Source organism: Pelodiscus sinensis, chromosome 2 (assembly GCF_049634645.1).
Source record: "Pelodiscus sinensis isolate JC-2024 chromosome 2, ASM4963464v1, whole genome shotgun sequence".
In the NCBI taxonomy this organism is placed as follows: Eukaryota; Metazoa; Chordata; order Testudines; family Trionychidae; genus Pelodiscus; species Pelodiscus sinensis.
In genome coordinates, this window is record NC_134712.1 from 112,449,762 (window position 1) to 112,468,551 (window position 18,790).

Here is an 18,790-nt window from a genome sequence, read left to right on the forward strand (position 1 = left end):
CATTTGCTTTGTATTTTAGTGTAGGGTGAATGTATCCTGACACACAAGTATCTAATTCAGCATTTTGTTTTCTGAGACTATTGATTTTATCAATACATCACAATTAATGTACTTCTGGCAAATATGCTGTACATGGAAACATAAATCTCAGTACTCAGATACAATGATATTAAAAGCATCAGGCACAGCCATCTAACATACTGAAAAAAGCACTTACCTAACAACTTCCCCATACAAGTGGTCAATCTCTAGCAAGCTTACCAGTGAACCTTAAGCTCTTATGCTTCCATCGCCAGCCACAGCAAGTATGAATATAATCATTTTTACGAGGCAGAAAAATTCTTCTCACTTCACAATCAGTCTGTTTCTGAGCAAAACAGTGAACCGCTACACCAAAGTCTTCATGGTAGAGCTACCACGCAAATGGAGAATGACTGAGGTCTTTAAAGTTATTTTAACATTGGTGAAAACCCAGCTTTTCAGACATGGCTCAAGTATCTACATAGGACACTGGGCCAAATTTTTTCCCACTCAATTTACAGAAAAAATGTTTGATATACCATGTTAGAAAATAGTTAATACTAGATTTTTTGATCCTATCTCTCAACAATCTCTGCCTACCACATTTTCATTTGAACTACAAATGACCCTGTGCACACAATCATGTAATTCATTTTTATATAAGCAGAGAGTACAGTATATATAATTTTCAAGATGTCTGGGAGGTGATGCATCATAACTAAACTCCTTATTTTCCTTTGGGGAAAACAATCGCATTTGCTTTTAGTTAACTTCAAAGAAGAAAAGTATTTTCCCCTTTTCATTTCTGCAAGTTAACAGAAAATGGTCACGTGTTTCCATAAATCAAGATTTTAAAGTTTTCTTGTGTGTTAAAAGCAAAACAGATGCCTCAGACACAGATATAGCAAAATAAATGAAGTACAATGATAAGGTCCTGAAGCAATTTCAAGCCATAGAAATTGACTTCAGTTTCACTGAATTGTCAAAAACTTCTCCACACTGCACGGTTCTGTTTCCATATACATACCATGGGACCAGGACCTTTGGTGACATCTTGTTCCGATTTGATTGAGGTTGGGTTGTGGGCCAGCTCTTTCAAATCATAACCAGCGCAGAAATTACCTCCTACAAAACACCACAAAAATTAGACTCCTCAGCAATGAATCCAAGAAAGCACCAGTGTAGGGTCACTGGGGTTCCAAATATTTGCATTTTTTCCTCAAAGTCTGTCCAAGACCTACTTTTGTGAGTGGCTCAAGGGAATTTTTTTTTTTTTAAATTTAGAAGCCTATTTCATCCTGAAAGCCCTGGCGAAAGTCTGCATCAGACAATTTTTACACACATCTAAGGAGCAGATGTAGATCAGAAAATTTATCCATATATCTCAGACAAACATTATTTCTACACATCTGTCCATCCATTTAGTGGCAGCAGCATTTTGCTACAATGTGGTACTTCACATTGTTATTGATAATGACAATGTAGCCTTGTCCCCTGCCTTGCATTAGAATTTCCACTTTCAGCTCAGATTGGTGCACTTTTATGTGAGAGATTCACAAAAGTATTTAGCCCCCTAATTTTTACTGACTTCAATGGAAGTTAGGAGCCTAAATAGCTTTCTGTATCTATACCTTACTAAAAATAAGAGTATCAATATACGAATGGGTACAGGCTGCTCATTTATCTATCTTTACATCTTTCTGTTCCATCTGAAGGTTAATATTGTCGTCAAGTGTAAAACTTAATGGGATCCTTGAGTATGACTAGGACTATGTCCTAGAGAAGGGCCACTCAATTTTGGACATTCCGGGGGCCACAATGATACTCACGGCACATGTCAAGGGCCACAAGTGTGACTGCAGGTACATGCAAACATATGTAAATAGCTTCTTTGACACTGACAGCATGAATACAAAGATTAAAGCAAGACTACACAACACGGAGGCCCCATTTAAGGCAGTTCTGCTGATACTAGTAAAATGCAATATTTACTCAATTTCCACCCATATGACAGTACTTTTAATGAGCAATGACTATCCAGGAATTTAACTACTAAAACGCATATCAAAAGAAGACCATTATACTGACTCGCCATTATGGAGCATGTTCCCCACGGCCGTATATTGAGCCCTCTTTAAAACCAAACCACACTGCAGGCTGCAAACAAACAGGCTGTGGGGCTGAATGCAGACCATGGGCTGCATGGTGAATAGCCCTATCCTAGAGCAATACAAATAATGATAATTATTGCTATTATTACAGATATAAGGCCAGATCATCAGCTGACAAACCGGTGCAGCTTAATTTAACCAATATAGCTGTAGCAATTTATACCAGCTGAAGGTCTGACTCATAAATGTTAGGGCTCATCTAGACTACATGGAAGATTCAAAAGAGGATATGCAAATTCTTCTTCCGATCTCACTTTCGAAAGTGGAGATTTCAAAAGTTAAAGTAATCAAGATGCGTTTTTCCAAAAAGCCATGTAAACCTCATTTTTTGAGGAAAGGCAGTTTTTTGAAAAAGGGGGGGTTGCCAAAAAACCCACGTCTTGATTACTTTCCACGTCTTGATTCATGTGGAATTTGCATATCCTCTTTCGAATCTTTCATGTAGTTTAGATGAGCCTAAAATGATATCTCAACGTGAAAAGGAGGTTACTCACCTTCCTGTAACTGACATTCTTCAAGAGAAGCGTCCCTGGGGGTGCTCTGCATTAGGTGTTGAGTGTCCCAGGGATGCCTCTCGAAGAACTACATCTTCCATTATACCTGGGTTTGGGGTTTTTTTAGTTGCTCTTAGCGGGTGGCTGGGGTACTGAGTAGTTTGTGAGCCCTATCACACCCGAGTCTTTAGTTGCTAGGACAAAGTCCCTTCACAGCGGGGAGCCAGGGAGACTGACGGGTGCCCCATGGTGGTGCAGAGAGAGCTCATTACACTCGAGACTTCGACTGCTAGGACAAAAGTCCCTTCACAGCAGGCAGCCAGGGAGGCTGACGGGTGCCCCAAAGAGTCTGCCCTGTGGAGGCGGCACAACTCAATGCTCAGCTCTTACTGCGTTTACCCCTGATGGGCTATGGTTCTTTTGATTGTGTTTGGTTCTGTTACAGCAACAGGAGGAGTCAAGTTAAAGCTTAAACAGTAACTATTTTATTGTTACAAGGCAAGCTTAGCTGTTAAATGTTACTTCTGTGTTACAGATGACACAGCCACTACAAAAGGCAAGACAGAAAATACAATGAAAAGTCACTTAAAGGTGCCATGAAACCCTTTTGGTTCTCCGAGCTCTTATTGAATGTGTGCAAAAATAGATACCTAGCAGGTATATTCTCACCCCTGCGATCCTTACTCCGGCGAAGCCAGCTTTTCTCTCAATCCCAATGGGAAGTAGTCGGTTCGAGACGAAGGCGTCCCTAAAATCTCAGGGGTCCAAGACCGCCTGACCAGCAGGTATATGGGTGGATCTCCAATTAGAGTGGGGGCACAGGGCCCTACTTTATACCCCTGTGGTCACGTAGACGCGTCTCTTGTCATTAAAATGCCAATTAAGTTGGAACGTCTTTGTGGTGCCCATTCCCACAGAGGGTCCAAAGCTTAATTTGCACCTGTGAGGTGGAGGTAACTAAATCATTAGGGCCAGACATCCTTTTTCTGATGGAGCGGCAGATTCCTCTTCTGGGGTGGTGTGTGTAGGCGTATCAATACTGGTACCAGACAAAGGTAGCCCAAGGCCCCAATCACCTGCTGGCCCAGTTGCCGCTGTTATCTGGTTCCTGTCTACCATCCAGGGCCATTGTTATTCCAGCACTTCTGGAGACCCTGGAGCCTTTGAAAACAGAGTTTCGCTCTCAAGGATTTCTCTCTCCCAAGGATGTCAGAGGGAGGAGGGGGGAGTCAGAGGGGTTGGGGTTTCTGTCTGGTTACAGTTGCATAAAGGCAAATCAATAAAGACAAAGGCTCTGATTCTCATATGTCTAAGATGGTAGACCCAAAACATTGTATGATATTGTGAAGAATTTTTAAAACAATTTAAGGCCCAACAGCACTTACTGCCTGAAAGGCTACAGCAGGCCAAATGCATCCTTACGTTTATCTTTTTAAAAGTATACTGAACTGTTTGTGTGAAACTGGGTGTCATATTTTAAAACATCAAGTAAAAGGCAGAGTAAAAAATTGTTCATCTCACGACTGAAGTGCTTCCCTTTGGGCCCTCAAGGTTCATTTAATGTAGTTGTTCCTATTGACTAGAATACAGCTTAACACAGTAATGTTACTTTCAGTGGCGGGACTCTTAAAATAGTCACATCACTAAAGAGGAAGAAAAAATTCTTAATAATGTAGGTTGGTTCTCCAAATGATTTATTTCCTCCACAGAAGTACATTCTGTGGATAAACACATGTATCAAAACATGGGATATGGGATCCATAAAACAGACTGAGAAAGCTATAGCGTGCATTTCAATATCCATTCCAAGCAAACAGTTCTTTTTTAAGGATTTGTTTAACTTCTCTAACTCAGAACCATATGCTTATCTGGTTCTCCATTAATGTCAATGGAGCTGTCCCAATTTACAGCACTTGATAATCTAGCCCTCAGGTTTGTGGCCTGATGGATTTGAATTTAACATCTGAAGGAGGAGGAGGGAGAATATGAGCGTGTGGAGAAGATGGAGTTTATCAGAGAACTTTGTTTACTGATAAATCAGCTTGTTTTCTCCGTAATAGGATCACTTCCACAGATCTCACCTGTTATCAACAGGTAAGCAACACAGTGCAAGAATGGACACAAAAGTTCTGAATTGCTCTGTGGAAGAGCAGCAATGCTTAGAGAGAGCCAAAAGGGAAAGTCTAGGTATCAGCTCTCCTACTTCAAAGAGACTATTATAATACACATAATAAATAACAATAATAGTAAGAGACATGACATCTTACATGAGCACAGACCACAATTTGTGACTGTAAGTATAAAACAGATGATCTGATTGACGGGGAAAAAAAAGGTTTAGTGTGAGGCTGAAGTCTCTCTTTATTTTATGAAGAACTAGAAGATTTACCCATCATTGCTTGGGTCCTTCATGGAAGAGGACTGGGGATGTAGAGGGTACAGGAGTCAGGGCAGAGTTAGGGGGGTGCCGGAGTCAGGGCAGGGGGTTAGGAGGTGTGCAGGCTCAGGGTAGGAGATGAAGGTGCAGGAGTCAGGACAGGGGGTTAGGAGGTGTGCAGGCTCAGGGAAGGAGATGAAGGTGCAGGAGTCAGGGCAGGGGGTTGGGAAGTATGAGGAGGGCTCAGGGCACGGTGTGGTGGGTGTGGGAATCAGGGCAGAAGATGGTGGGTGTAGGAGTCACAGCCAGAGATTTGGAAGTGGGAGGCTCCCTGGGACCAGCTGGGACGGGCAAGACTATGTTGCCGAGCCCGCAGCGTTCCTCCTCGGGACCGACCAGGGCAGCGGGGCCCACATTGCCTGGCTGGCAGAATTGCTTCCTGGGCTGGCATACTTGCTGCCCCCCCCCCCCCCCCCGGTCATTTTTGAGTAAAACTGTCCCCCTGCAATTACTGCCCCCTGTGGGCATTCTGGAGTATAACTGCCCCTGCTATCCAAGCCCTCCCTTTCCATTTAATGAGAAATAAATCAGATTCCGGGCAGAGCCCATTGTCCTGGCACAGCCAAACCCTTACCTTGTTTTAAACTATGATAAGAGGATGCTGTATACCAAATTTGGTGGTCCTAACTCTTACCATTTAGAAGGAGTTCTTGAATAAACACTCACAGATGGATGGACATACACAAACACGGATATACAAACTATCTAAAATATGTAGTAGATATATATTCTGTTCAATATCTTCATCGATGAATTAGATATTGGCATAGAGCAGTGGTTCTCAAACTTTTTGGGCTCCGGAGCCCTTTACATGCGTAAAAATTTATGCAGAGCCACAGCGGTCCACTGATTGTATGTGTTGTACCTATCGATGTTTCCAGTTTGTCAACCTCGCAGAGCCCATGGAGATGTCTCACAGAGCCCTGGGGCTTCGTGGAGCACAGTTTGAGAAACACTGGCATAGAGAGTACACTTATTAAGTTTGCAGATGATATGAAGCTGGAAGGGGTTGCAACTGCCTTGGAGGATAGGGTCATAATTCAAAATGATCTGGACAAACTGGAGTAATGATCTGAGGTAAATAGGATGAAGTTTAATATGGACAATTGCAAAGTACTCTACTTAGGAAGGAACAATCAGTTTCACACATACAGAATGGGAAGCGACTGTCTAGGAAAGAGTACGGCAGAAAGGGATCTATGGGTTATAGTGGACCACAAGCTAAATATGCGTGAACAGTGTGATGCTGTTGCAAAAAAAGCACACATGATTCTGGGATGCATTAACAGGAGTGTTGAGAGCAAGACAGGAAAAGTCATTCTTTCGCTCTACTCTGTGCTGATTAGGCCTCAATTGGAGTACTGTGTCCAGTTCTGGGCATCACATTTCAAGAAAGATGTGGAGAAATTGGAGAAGGTCCAGTGAAGAGCAACAAGAATGATTAAAGGACTAAAGAACATGAGCTATGAAGGAAGACTGAAAGAACTGGGCTTGTTTAGTTTGGAAAGGAGAAGACTGAGAGGGGACATGATAGCGGTTTTCAGGTATCTAAAAGGGTGTCACAAAGAGGAGGGAGAAAAATTGTTCTCCTTGGCCTCTGAGGATAGGACAAGAAGCAATGGGCTTAAACTGAAGCAGGGGAGATTTAGGTTGGACATTAGGAAAAAGTTCCTAACTGTCAGGGTGGTTAAACACTGGAATAAATTGCCGAGGGAGGTTGTGGAATCTTTATCTCTGGAGAAGTTTAAGAGCAAGTTAGACAGACATCTATCAGGGTTGGTCTAGCTGGTACTGGGTCCTGCCATGAGGGCAGGGGACTGGACTCAATGACCTCTCGAGGTCCCTTCCAGTTCTAGTGTTCTATGACTCTATGACAGGGGTCTCCAAACTACGGCCCGGGGGCCGGATGCGGCCCGCGAGGCCCTCTCATCCGGCCCGTGGAGACCTTTTTGGATTCAAAGGCAGAAGAAGTGAGATTGTTTCAAAACCCATTCGAAGCAGATGTGGCCAGTTGCCCAGATGAACTGCAGCTGGAAGTCATTGAGTTGCAAGCAAATGACCTCCTTAGGGACAAGTTCAAAATAGGACTGGTGGGTTTTTACCAGTTTTTGCCCAAGGAAGACTTTCCTAATGTCAAAACTTTTGCATCAAGGTACCTTTCAATCTTTGGAACAACATACCTGTGTGAACAAACATTTTCAAGAATGAAATACGTGAAGAACAATTTGAGAACAAACTTGTCCGATGATAATCTCAGGTCACTGTTGATGTTAGGGACAATAAATCTAAAGCCAGAAATGTCTGCTATTTTGGCATCCAGGAAACAATTTCACCATTCACACTAATACAGGTGTTCATGTGTAGTGTATGAATGTGTTATTAAATAATAACTGAATAAAATAATATTAAATAAATAATTAAAAACAACATCCATGTTTTGATTGTTTTTTATTTGGACCTCAAGTGTGTAGTCGGCCCCCGAACTGCTGTTTGATAGTTAAAAAAGCTGAAAAGTTTGGAGACCCCTGCTCTATGATAAAGGCAGTTACTGTGAGATAAGAGAAAGGAACAGTCACTGAATGTGGAACGCCAGCAATTGTTGTACACACACATTGTGTTATTGAAAATCCAGACTGAGTTATGGTTAGAAGATAACTAAAAATGATGCTTTCATGAGTGCTAAATTCACCAATGAGTTATAGTACACACTGACACAAAACTAAACTTTTTTTTCGTTCAAGTTAGCTGGGTGAATCAGATGAAGGAAATATCATGTATAGAAACCTAAAATAAAGGCTAGTCAGAAAATGAACTCTTAGGAGAAAAGTTTCATATGGGTTTGAATCAAACAATCCATGTTATGATTAAGGAAATCTCCATAATCACTGCTATAAAAGCAATACCCTGAGTATGAATTAAATCCTATAACCCAGGGGTGTCCAAACTTTTTTCAAAGAGGGCCAGATTTGATGAAGTGAACATGCGTGAGGGCTGACCATTTTGCCTGACATTCTTTGAACCATTAAAATTAAATGCAAATTAACTATTTTATGCAAAGTTTATTGCAAACGGCATACTTTTCATTTCGTCACATGGATGACAAATCTAAACAGGTGTTAAATCACTTTGCCTTTCATATCTGAAGGCCAGATGAAAAAAAAATCCAGGAAGCTGAAATATATGTCAGGAACATTGTAAAGTACATTACATATTATTGGTAATAAAGGTTGTCTGTCAACTTTTAAGTTCAAAAAATATGAACAGGAACATAACACCAAGTATACATGTTGTGTCCAAATATATTTATAACTGATTTAGATCAACTGACATTAACTGAGATTTTACAATGTATTCATCTCAATACATATGGATTCGTTGGGGGCCATAAAAGATAGATATTGCCAAATTACCTGTGGGGAGGTATTAAACCAGAACACGGGCCGCAATTGGCCCGCGGGCTGGACTTTGGACATGCCTACTATAACCAAAAGATAGATAACAGTGTTTAACAGCTGTAGTTAAGCAGTTTTTCAAATGGAATCAGTGGACTGAACTCATTTATGCCAAAACTAGGTTGAAACATGTTCGAGCAACTTTCTGTAAGATTCCTGCAAGGGATGCTGCAAAACTGATTTTTGTTTTATATTCCAAAACACTAGTCACTGCAATAGCACATAACAGTGGGTATTAAATATTCTTTAACATAAACCAAACAAATGTCATTAGCTCTTCTACACTTTATCCAATTAAATAGTTAGTGTGAAATTGTGTAAGATAAGCATCTCCATAACAATTTTCAAAAGACGTTTAATATTGCTGATATGAACAGTGAACACAAATAAGTGCAAAGTAATTTTGTTTTGATATTTAACCTCTGTTAATGGATATGAAAAACAAGAACAACTATACTATTAATGCTGAAAGAGATCCTGTGTGCTTTGTCAAAAAAAAAAAAAAAAAAAAGTAAAGGTCTCCCAAAACTAAATCTTTTATAAATGAGACACAAGGACAGCTTTCTGGAGTGCATTTCTGCAGTATAGTATAACACAAGTGATTGCACTCAGGGCTATAGTAATGCAGCAATCTTTACAGTGTAACAGTGTAGTCCTGTTCGCATCTCATTTTTCAGACAAGCAAAAGAATAAACTGAATTACTTCAAAATACACCATCAGCTTTTACTAGGGTTGCCAGGTGTCTGGTTTTGAACCAAACAGTCCAGTATTTGAGGTTTCTGTCCGGGATATAAACTGCGAAAATAACAGACATATAAATGTCCGGTATTTTCTAATTAAGTAAATTTTATTATGTGCATCAGTACGTAGTTGTGTATTGCCTGGATGGTAGACATGCTCACGCTGCGTGAGTGTGTCTATCAGCCAGGCAGTACGCAAATGCGCAGTAGAGAGAAGGGGGGCAGGACTGGGGTGGGATGGAATCCCTGGGGCCAGACTCACTCGTGCTTCACCGGGACCGTGAGTGGGATGAGCAGCACGCTGGGATCTGCGTGCATCCGGGCAAGTCCCGCTCCCTGCCAGCCGATTCTCTCCCCCCGACCCTCTCCCGGCCAGCCGCACTTCCCGCTGGCCGGTTCTCTGCCAGCCAGCCTCCACTTCCTCCAAACCCCTCCTGGCCAGCCCTGCTTTCCACTGGCCAGTTCTCCCTCCCCTGCCCCCGATCTTCCCCGGCGAGCCCCGCTCCCCTCCCAGCCTGTCCCCTCCCCCCGATCTGAGATAAGGGAGTTACTCACCTCGTGCAGTAACGAGTGTTCTTCGAGTCGTGGGTGCTCCACTCTAGGTGAAGGGTCGCCCTGAGCCACAGATCGGAGCTTTGTACAGCAGTTTCCCCTGTTGAGCCACACATGCCCAGGAGGCGTCTTGAGCCCTTCCCTCCTCCTGCAGTATGCGGCTCAACCCCCTCCCTTTCAGATCCTCGTCTCTGCCCAGTTTTGAATCCGAGCAGAGGGGAGATAGGGAGGGTCGTGGAGCACCCACAGGGACACACATCTCAAAGAACACTCATTACTGCACGGGTGAGTAACTCCCTTTTCTTCTTCGAGTAGTGTCCCCGTGGGTGCTCTACAAAGCAGTATTCAATATATAGCTGGAGGGAGCCGGAGTCAGTGTTTGGCAGTGGTGGAGAGCACTGCTGTGGCAACTGCTGAATCATTCTTGAGTTGTGGAAGGATAGCGTAATGCTTAGCAAAGGTATGATCTGAAGACCATGTTGCTGCCCGGTAAATATCTCTTAAGGGGACGTTGCCCAGAAAGGCTGTAGAAGCAGCCGTGGCTCGAGTAGAATGCGCTCGTGGTGGGCGCTGTAGCGGTCTATTGCCCAGAGAGTGGCACTTAATTATGCATGTTGATATCCACTTTGAGATTCGTTGAGATATTAGTGTCCCTTTGGATCGTTCAGCAATGGAGATAAAAAGTCTTTCAGATTTATGAAATGGTTTTGTTCTTTCTAGGAAGAAGGTGAGAGCCCTCCGGATGTCCAGTGTATGCAGGCTGGTGTCTGTCTGTGAAGAATGCAGTTTTGGGAAAAAGGTAGGTAATACGATCGGTTCGTTGAGATGGAATTCTGTACAGACCTTCAGCAAAAACGTCGGGTGGGGTCTAAGTATGACCCTATCGTTTGTCAAAACTGTGTAAAGAGGTTCCAACATTAATGCTCCCAAGTCGCTCACCCTCCTAACGGAGGTGATGGCTAAGAGGAAACAGACTTTCATACAAATGAAAGGAAGTGGTACTGTTGCTAATGGCTCAAAAGGAGGTCTGGTGAGGTAGTCCAAAACAAGATTTAGGTCCCACAAAGGGGGTGGGGCCTTATATGGTGGGTCCACATTCTGGAGTCCCTTGAGGAATCTCTTCGTGATAGGATGGTTAAAAATGGAGAAGCCGTCCACTGAGGTATGAAATGCTGCTATGCAGTGAGGTGTAGTCTTAGAGAGGAGATTGACAGTCCTGATGCTTTAAGGTCCAGAATGTAGCCTAGGATGGTATTTAGTGGGGAGGCACGGGGCTCCACTTTGGCTCACTGACACCAGTGACAGAATCGTGTCCATTTCCGTTGGTAAGTTTTCCGAGTAGACTGACTCCTGCTATGGAGGAGGATGTCTTTTACTGGCTGGGAGCAGCGATCTTCTATCTCTGAGAACCAGAGAGAAGCCATGCCTGAAGATGCAGGGTACTGAGTTGTGGATGCAGTATCATGCCGTCGTCCTGAGATAGGAGGTCTATCTGGTACTGTAGTGGGTGGGGAGGCTGGACCGCTAGCCTGTGAAGGTATGGGTACCAGGTTTGGTGAGACCATGATGGCACAATCAGGATGACTAGGGCTTTGTCTCTCAGGATCTTGAGTAGAACTCTTGGGATGAGTGGTATGGGGGGAAAGGCGTAGTGTAGGGGGGCTGTCCATTTGATTAGGAAGGCATCCCCCAGAGAGTGTTTGCCAAATCCCGCACGTGAGCAGAATTGGGGACATTTGGTGTTCTAGGTAGAAGCAAAGAGGTCTATAGATGGCCATCCCCATTGGTGGAAAATTGAGTTTGTGACCTCCGTATGTAACTCCCATTCATGGTCTAAGGTGAAGTTTCGACTGAGGGAGTCTGCTTTGGTGTTGTTCACCCCGGGCAGGTAGGATGCTATAAGGGTGACTTGGTTGCGGATGCACGAGTTCCACAGGTGAATAGCCTCTGCGCATAAAGAGCAGGAGTGGGCTCCGCCCTGTCTGTTTATGTAGAACATCATGCAGATGTTGTCCGTTAGGATGTGGACTGTGTGATTGGCGATGTCGGAGGCAAAGTGTGCACAGGCATTCCTTACTGTCCTCAATTCGAGGAGATTGATATGTAAGAGTGTCTCGTTTGGGGACCACCTGCCTTGAACTTCGTGACCATCCATATGTGCCCCTGTCAGCCGAAATGGTCAGGGCAGTGTGTGCGTGTGTTACACCCAAGTCTTCAACTGCTGAGACGCAAAGTCTCATTGCAGTGGGCAGCCTAGGAGGCTGGAGGGCGCCCCGAAAAATAGTTTAACGTCTGTGACTTTACTGCTAGGACCGGGGTCCCATCGCAGAAGGCAGCCAACAGGCTCTCAGACGCCCCGAGTTTATAGGAAGAGCTTATTACACCTCAGATTTTAACTGCTAGAATCCAAGATTCCTTCGCAGCGGGCAGCCTTAGGAAAAGACTGAGAGGTGACCCAATGGATCTGCCACCGGGGAGTGACACAATCCAAAACACCCAAGCTCTCCCTATACCTGTCCCTTTTGACCAGCTGAAGTTCTTTTGTTTGTGTTCGGTTCAGGTACAGCAGCACGGGTTCAAGTCAGAAGCTTGACACTCCCTGGCTTATTTATAGGAGAAAAAGAGAAATAAAATAAAAGAAACTTGGTTCAATATATATATATTTATAAGTGAATGAGGGCACCCCACTTATTCCCAAAGTTTATAGCTAAATCACCTTACCAAAGGCAGTTTACAATAGAAATGAAGCAGTTTGCCTTAAGAAACTATAATAAAGTAACTAAACTTATAACAGAGTGACAATTAAAGTGTACACATAAAGAAAACACATTGCAGGTACAATTCTCACCCCTGCATTCCAGACTTGGCGTGGCCAGCGTCTTTCTCTCAATCCCTCGGGAAGAAGTAGGGCGAGGTTGGGCGTCCCACAGACCTCGGGAGACAATCAATACCTGCCAGCAGGTGTAGGTGATTGGAGCTCAAATGGAGTGGGCTTCTAAACCCCTTTTTATACCCCTTGGGTCACGTAGGCTTCTTCCTGGTCTCAAGTGGCCAATTAGGGAAAATGGCTTTGAACACCAAGTTTCCCACGAAGGGTGCAAAGCATAATTCACACCTGGGAAAATGCAGACAATGGGCACCTCTGGTATGTGATGGGCGAAGATTCCTCTCCTGAGACAGTGCAGGCGTGTCAATTACTGATACTAGCTATCACGGCGACAGGAGGCCTCCCAGTCATCAGCTAGCCCATTTACTGTCTGGTTTCTGTTTATGGTAGAGTCAGGGACAGGCACCACACCTGCGTTCCCAGGGCATCAAAGGCTGACTGCCTTTCTCTTGCTCTCTGGGGGGGGGGGGGGGAACAAGGTGGGGTTCGTGTCTGGCTACAGCCCCCCCAGCAGAGCAGGGAAGCATCTGTGGTGATTTGGATAGTGGGTTCGATTTGTTGGAATGAAACCCCCTCCAGAAGATTGTTTAGCACTGTCCACCATCGTAAGGATGTGAGCACGTTTGGTGGGATAGTAACCATTTTGTTTCGAGGGTCTCATGATGGGATATAAACGATTGCCACCCAGAGCTGAAAGCATCAAAAGTGCAGGCGAGCATGGTGGACTATGTAGGTGGTGGAAGCCATGTGTTCCATTAATCGGAGGCATGTAAGTACTGAGGTGGTAGGAATTGTGAGCATCCCACTTATAATTTCCTGTATAGTTGCAAAACGTTGCTGAGGTAGGTATGCTCGGGCTGTAACTGAGTCCAGGCGTGCGCCAATGAACTCTATATCATGAACCAGGTGCAAAGTTGATTTGTCTTGGTTGATTAGAAGGCCTAGATGACCGAGGAGGGCCGTGGTCGTATGTATCATAGAGGTTGTTTCGGCGTACGAGGATCCCTTTAGAAGGCAGTCGTCCAGATAGGGGAATATGATGACATTCTGCCATCTGAGATATGCAGCTACGACCGCCAGTACCTTCGAAAATACCCTTAGAGCTGATGAGAGACCAAAAGGGAGAACCTTGTACTGGAAGTGGTCTGGTCCGAGCGCAAAGTGTACGTAGCGTCTGTGGGAGGGTGGATGGTTATATGAAAATAGGCATCTTGGAGGTCAAGGGCTGCAAACCAGTCCCCTTGATCTAGCGCAGGAATGATTGCGGAGAGAGTGACCATCTTGAAATGCTGTTTCTTGAGAAACTTGTTCAGTTTGCAGAGGTCCAATATAGGTCTCCAACCTCCTGTTTGTTTCTTGGTTAAGAAATAGTTCGAGTAAAACCCTCTCCCGTGGAATTCTCGGGGTACCCTTTCTATAGCTCCAATGATGAGGAGTCGATCGATCTCTTGTTTTAGAAGGGTTTCGTGAGAGTGGTCCCTGAAGAGGGACGGGATAGGGGGAAGGGTAGAGGGGATAGAGGTAAATGGGATGGTATAAGCCCACCTGAATTATCTCTAGAACCCAGTGGTCCGATGTTATGGATTCCCATTGTGGAAGGAATGGCCGCAAACGGTGGGTGAATAGATGGCCATGTTGAACTGGTACTAGATCGTAAGAGAGGTGTTGCAGGCCCTCGACCAAATCTTCAAATTTGTTGCTTAGATGGTTGGGTAGTTGGTGGGTGGGCCTGGTTGGGACGCCTTCTGGGACCTCGTTGTCTTGGTCTGGTGTCCTCATAGGGCCTCTGTGGTCGATTGTATTGCCCATATCAGTATCGGTTGTATGAGTTATATGGGCTGTATCGTCTGCCCAACGTGCGAAGTGTGGACTTAGAATTTTTGCTGTTATGGAGCATTTCGTCCGTAGTAGCTGCAAATAGCTTTTGCTTGTCAAATGGCAAGTCTTCCACTTTGGGCTGGAGTTTGCGGGGAAGCTCTATGCATCACCACCGCTGTAGCTGTAACTCGGGCTGCGGTGTCAGCAACATCCATTGCGGTTTGGAGAGCGGTGCGGGTGATCATATGGTCCTCATGAACTACTGTTTTCAAGATGGATCTTTTGGACTCAGGGAGACGTGGCATCAGTTCTCCCAGTTTCAAGTAATTGTCAAAGTCATGATTTGCTAAGAGAGCGGAGTAATTCGATATTCTGAGTTGTAGGGTGGAAGAGGAGTATACTTTCTTGCCAAAGGAGTCCAACTTTTTGTGGGCTTTGTCTGCGTTGTCCATCCTGTATTGTGGGAGCTTTACACGTTGTTGTGCTGAGTCTATGACTAATGAATTAGGTTGTGGGTGGGTGAAGAGAAAGTCGTTGTCTTTTGAGGGGACAAAGTACTTTGTCGATTTTCTTATTAATTGGTTGAATGGATGCGGGTGTTTTCCACAGGTCTTCCGAGGTCTCTATTATTGCCTCGTCTATGGGCAGGGCAATCTTGCTCTGTAGTGTAGGATGGAGATTTTTTAGCAATTGGTATTGTTTCTTCTGCACCTCTTGCAGGAAGACGTTCTGGCTTGTCGCTACTCTCTTGAATAGTTCCTGGAACTGTTTTAGATCATCAGTTGCTCCAGAGTCTGATGGTACTAGGCATCATCTGGTTGTGCATCGAGGGCATCAAGAGCGCGTGACATTTTTTGAATGAATGTCTGATTCATTGTCTGAGATTCGTTCCACCTCTTCTTCTGAAAGACTTGCTGGAGGTAGGGGCTGTGGCCAAGGCAAGCTTCTCCGGGATGGAGTGGAGTGAGCTAGGGAGTGACGTCCGTATGGCTCCCAGTGTTCCCAGGGTCCCCATTGTGGTGGATAAGGTGGGGGTGGGTAAGGCCAGTATGGGTGCCATGGGCTTTCTTGTGGTGGAGCCCTGTAATGATGGGAGCGAGACTTCCTAGGTGATGCATGTCGCGAGGAATAGACCGTGAGATGGTCATCCTCAGGAAGAGGAGCATCTTGAAAGGATAAAGGTGACATAGACCTGGGAGAGGATTGCCTTGATACAGACCTCCCGGGGGAGTAAGACGTAGAAGGCAGGCATGGATAGTGATGCCTGCTGTGTGAGTCAGTTTCCTGCTGGGGCTGATCCCTAGCAGCCTCATCTGGCTGCTTGTCTGGCTGTGCTGGCAGCTTCAGTGCAGCATCATGCTGCTTAGCTATAGCTGGTGCCGGCCGCTTAGCAGGCTGGACCTCGTTTTGCTGCAGTGCCGTGGCTTTAATCGGCGCCGCAGCTTTAAGCTGTGCCGGGGCTTTCAGCGCCACCGAGGCTTGAAGCGGCGCCAGGGCTGGAAGCGGTGCCGCGGTTTGAAGTGGCACCGTGGTTTGAATCGGCGCCAGCTTTTCTTGCTGTGCCGGTTGCCTGGAGCGCTCCCAGGGCCGCTCAGCTGTAGTGCACCCCGATGCCGGTGCGGAGTGAGAGGATCGCCCCGAAGCCTTTGTGACAGGGGTCCTCCCACTGTGGTGTGCCTCTCCTTTATGTTTTGGAGAGGAAGAAGCTGGAAAGGAGCGGGATGATGAGGGTCTGCCTCTCGGCTCACTCCTGGAGGGTGGGGGGGGGGGCTCTTGCTGCGCTGTCACCTGTTCCCCAGCAGGCTGTAAAGCCTTTTCGAATAAAATCATTCTCAGGCGGAGCTCTCGGTCCTTTCTGGCTCTCGCCGTGAGTGAATTGCAATGAGTGCAGCTGTGGGGAGAGTGAGTTTCCCCCAAACAGTGAATGCACTTTGAATGGCCATATGAAGCCGGCATAGGAGCCCAGCCTTGATTGCATTTTTTAAAGCCTGAGGACATGGCCGGTTCTCTCCTCCTTGAGCTTGTTCTATTTATTTATTTAGCTGTTGTTGTCGTCTGTAGATGATGGATTAAGTCTCATACTGTCCTTGGGGCTTAGCTGGCGGCCTGGTTCTGACTGATGACTCAGCACCTCTTACAATTTGGGATTGCAAGTGGAGGACCACAAATCCCTGGTCCCATTCCGACAGCTTCTTGGCACTGAGTTTCCAGGGTAGAGGAGATTGGAGATCCCATGGGAAGTCCCACTTGCCACCCTCTACAGCCAAGTGAGGATTTCAGAGCTGGCCTAGGCAGGGCAATTAAATGATTTGTGACATTTGTCAGCTGTGTAGGCATGTCTCCAGGTGTCTTGGGCTTCCTTGAGTCTCTCTGGGGTTGGATCCAGGCTAGAACTCTTAATGTCCCAGGTCCAGGGGGGCCATATGGGCAGATAATCCGAGGGGGTGGCATACTTGAATGGGGGTGCAGTTGGGGCATGGGGAGAACTGCAGAGTCAGGATATATCTGGCCCAGTCACCGAGGTTGTCTCTTGCCTTTATTTGGGGTCCCACATGCTCAGGGTTCAGCTGATCGCCATATTTGGGGTCGGGAAGGAATTTTCCTCCAGGGTAGATTGGCAGAGGCCCTGGAGGTTTTTTGCCTTCCTCTGTAGCATGGGGCACGGATCACTGCTGGAGGATTCTCTGCATCTTGAGGTCTTTAAACCATCATTTGAGGACTTCAATATCTGAGATATAAGTGAGTAGTGGTTGGGTGAGATTCTGTGGCCTGCATTGTGCAGGGGGTCTGAGGTACTGTAATGAGCAGAGAGACCACATTAACTCACATAAATGACCAGAGACTACACATTGTATGTTTACAACCATTTGGGCTTAGGCAAGACTAGATGGCAGTATCATCTACTAGATGTGATTATGAAATAACTTCTTAAAAAGTAAACATAGAAATAAAAATCTTCTGACGATGAAAGAAAGTGAAAAGATTGGTCTTTTGGAGCTAAGATTCTGGTCTAATATCAGCAGTGCACTGACTTTTCAGTAACCCTCCATACCGTCTTACTTTGCAATGTCATTTTATGATTAAATACTGAATAAAGGCTGCATTCCATAAGGATGTGTCATTTAAAATCAAGTGAATACAAAGTAAACAAAAATTTACTTTCAGGGTTCTCACTGGTGCATTCCAAAAGCCTAGTCTCCCTCTCACCCCCTCCACTTCCTTATCATTAAACATGTGCCTCCTCCACACAGCTACCCACAACAGAAAGAGTGAAGTCAGACCATTTCTTGCATGACTAAGGTGTCATTAGTTCAAAGTGCTGAAGCACAGTTGCTCACGGCTCTGCCACAATGAAAATAAAAACATTGCAACACACATTTGCATTAAAATTCAACTGTATGACATACAGAAATCCCTTGCTGTCTCTAAAACATAAAAAACCACAGAACAAGACCCTCCCTGGTACAGTGTACCTGATGGAATCACTGTACTAGGCTGTAAAATTCAACATTTTAATTCTCTCAATTAAGTCAGTTAGGGTAGCATAAATAACCCATATGTATGTACTGCGGAAGTAAAGCTTTAAAAGATGCACACAACTTTATTTTTTCCCCTTAGTCTGCAACAGTGGCTCCCAATCAGTGGTCCACGGACCTTCACAGGTGCTGCTCATACCTCCTCTGGAATTGAGCATAGGCATTGAACCTGGGAGACAAAATGTACAGACAAACTCAAGTATATAGTAGATAATGAAGCCAAATGACAAATAGTCTGGAGACAAAGGACAGGGGAAAAAACCAAAAGCTAACCAAACTTTAGGTAAGGGGTGCATAGTCAGTGGCCTACCTGCTGGATGCTGTTCTGTCAGGCTTAGCCCCTGGAGGGCCTCCAGATGTTTTATTTACCTGTGTGTCCACAAATATGGCCGCTCACAACTCCTGTTGGCCCTGATTCACTGTTCCAGAGGAGTCATCTCTTTTCAAACATCCGTCTGTAATATCTTTTCTTTTTCTGTCCTTGTGTCAGGGACTTTTTTATATTCCAATTCCCCAAGGCTTGGTAGGCAGAGTTTTTAAAATTCAGTGGTTCTATTGGTAGCAACTTTCATTGGTCTTTCAGGGCAAAGCTATTCAGTGGTTGACAGTCCTATTTTATTTCTCCAGACATCGTTTATTCTACATTCCAGGACCCTGTCACCAAATGGATGACCTAATTCA

At 45.0% G+C, this 18,790-nt stretch overlaps 1 protein-coding gene across 3 annotated transcripts in view; it reads right to left on the reverse strand.

Annotated features, from left to right (window-relative positions):
* The window catches only part of LOC102448550 (enoyl-CoA hydratase EchA19-like), a 36,347-nt gene that overhangs the window by 10,379 nt on the left and 7,178 nt on the right, over positions 1 to 18,790 (reverse strand). For all 3 annotated transcript variants that reach the window (XM_075921284.1, XM_075921285.1, XM_006138786.4), the window contains exon 3: positions 1,049 to 1,146. In XM_075921284.1, the coding sequence (XP_075777399.1) occupies positions 1,049 to 1,146 (98 nt within the window). The remainder of the gene's footprint in view (positions 1 to 1,048; positions 1,147 to 18,790) is intronic.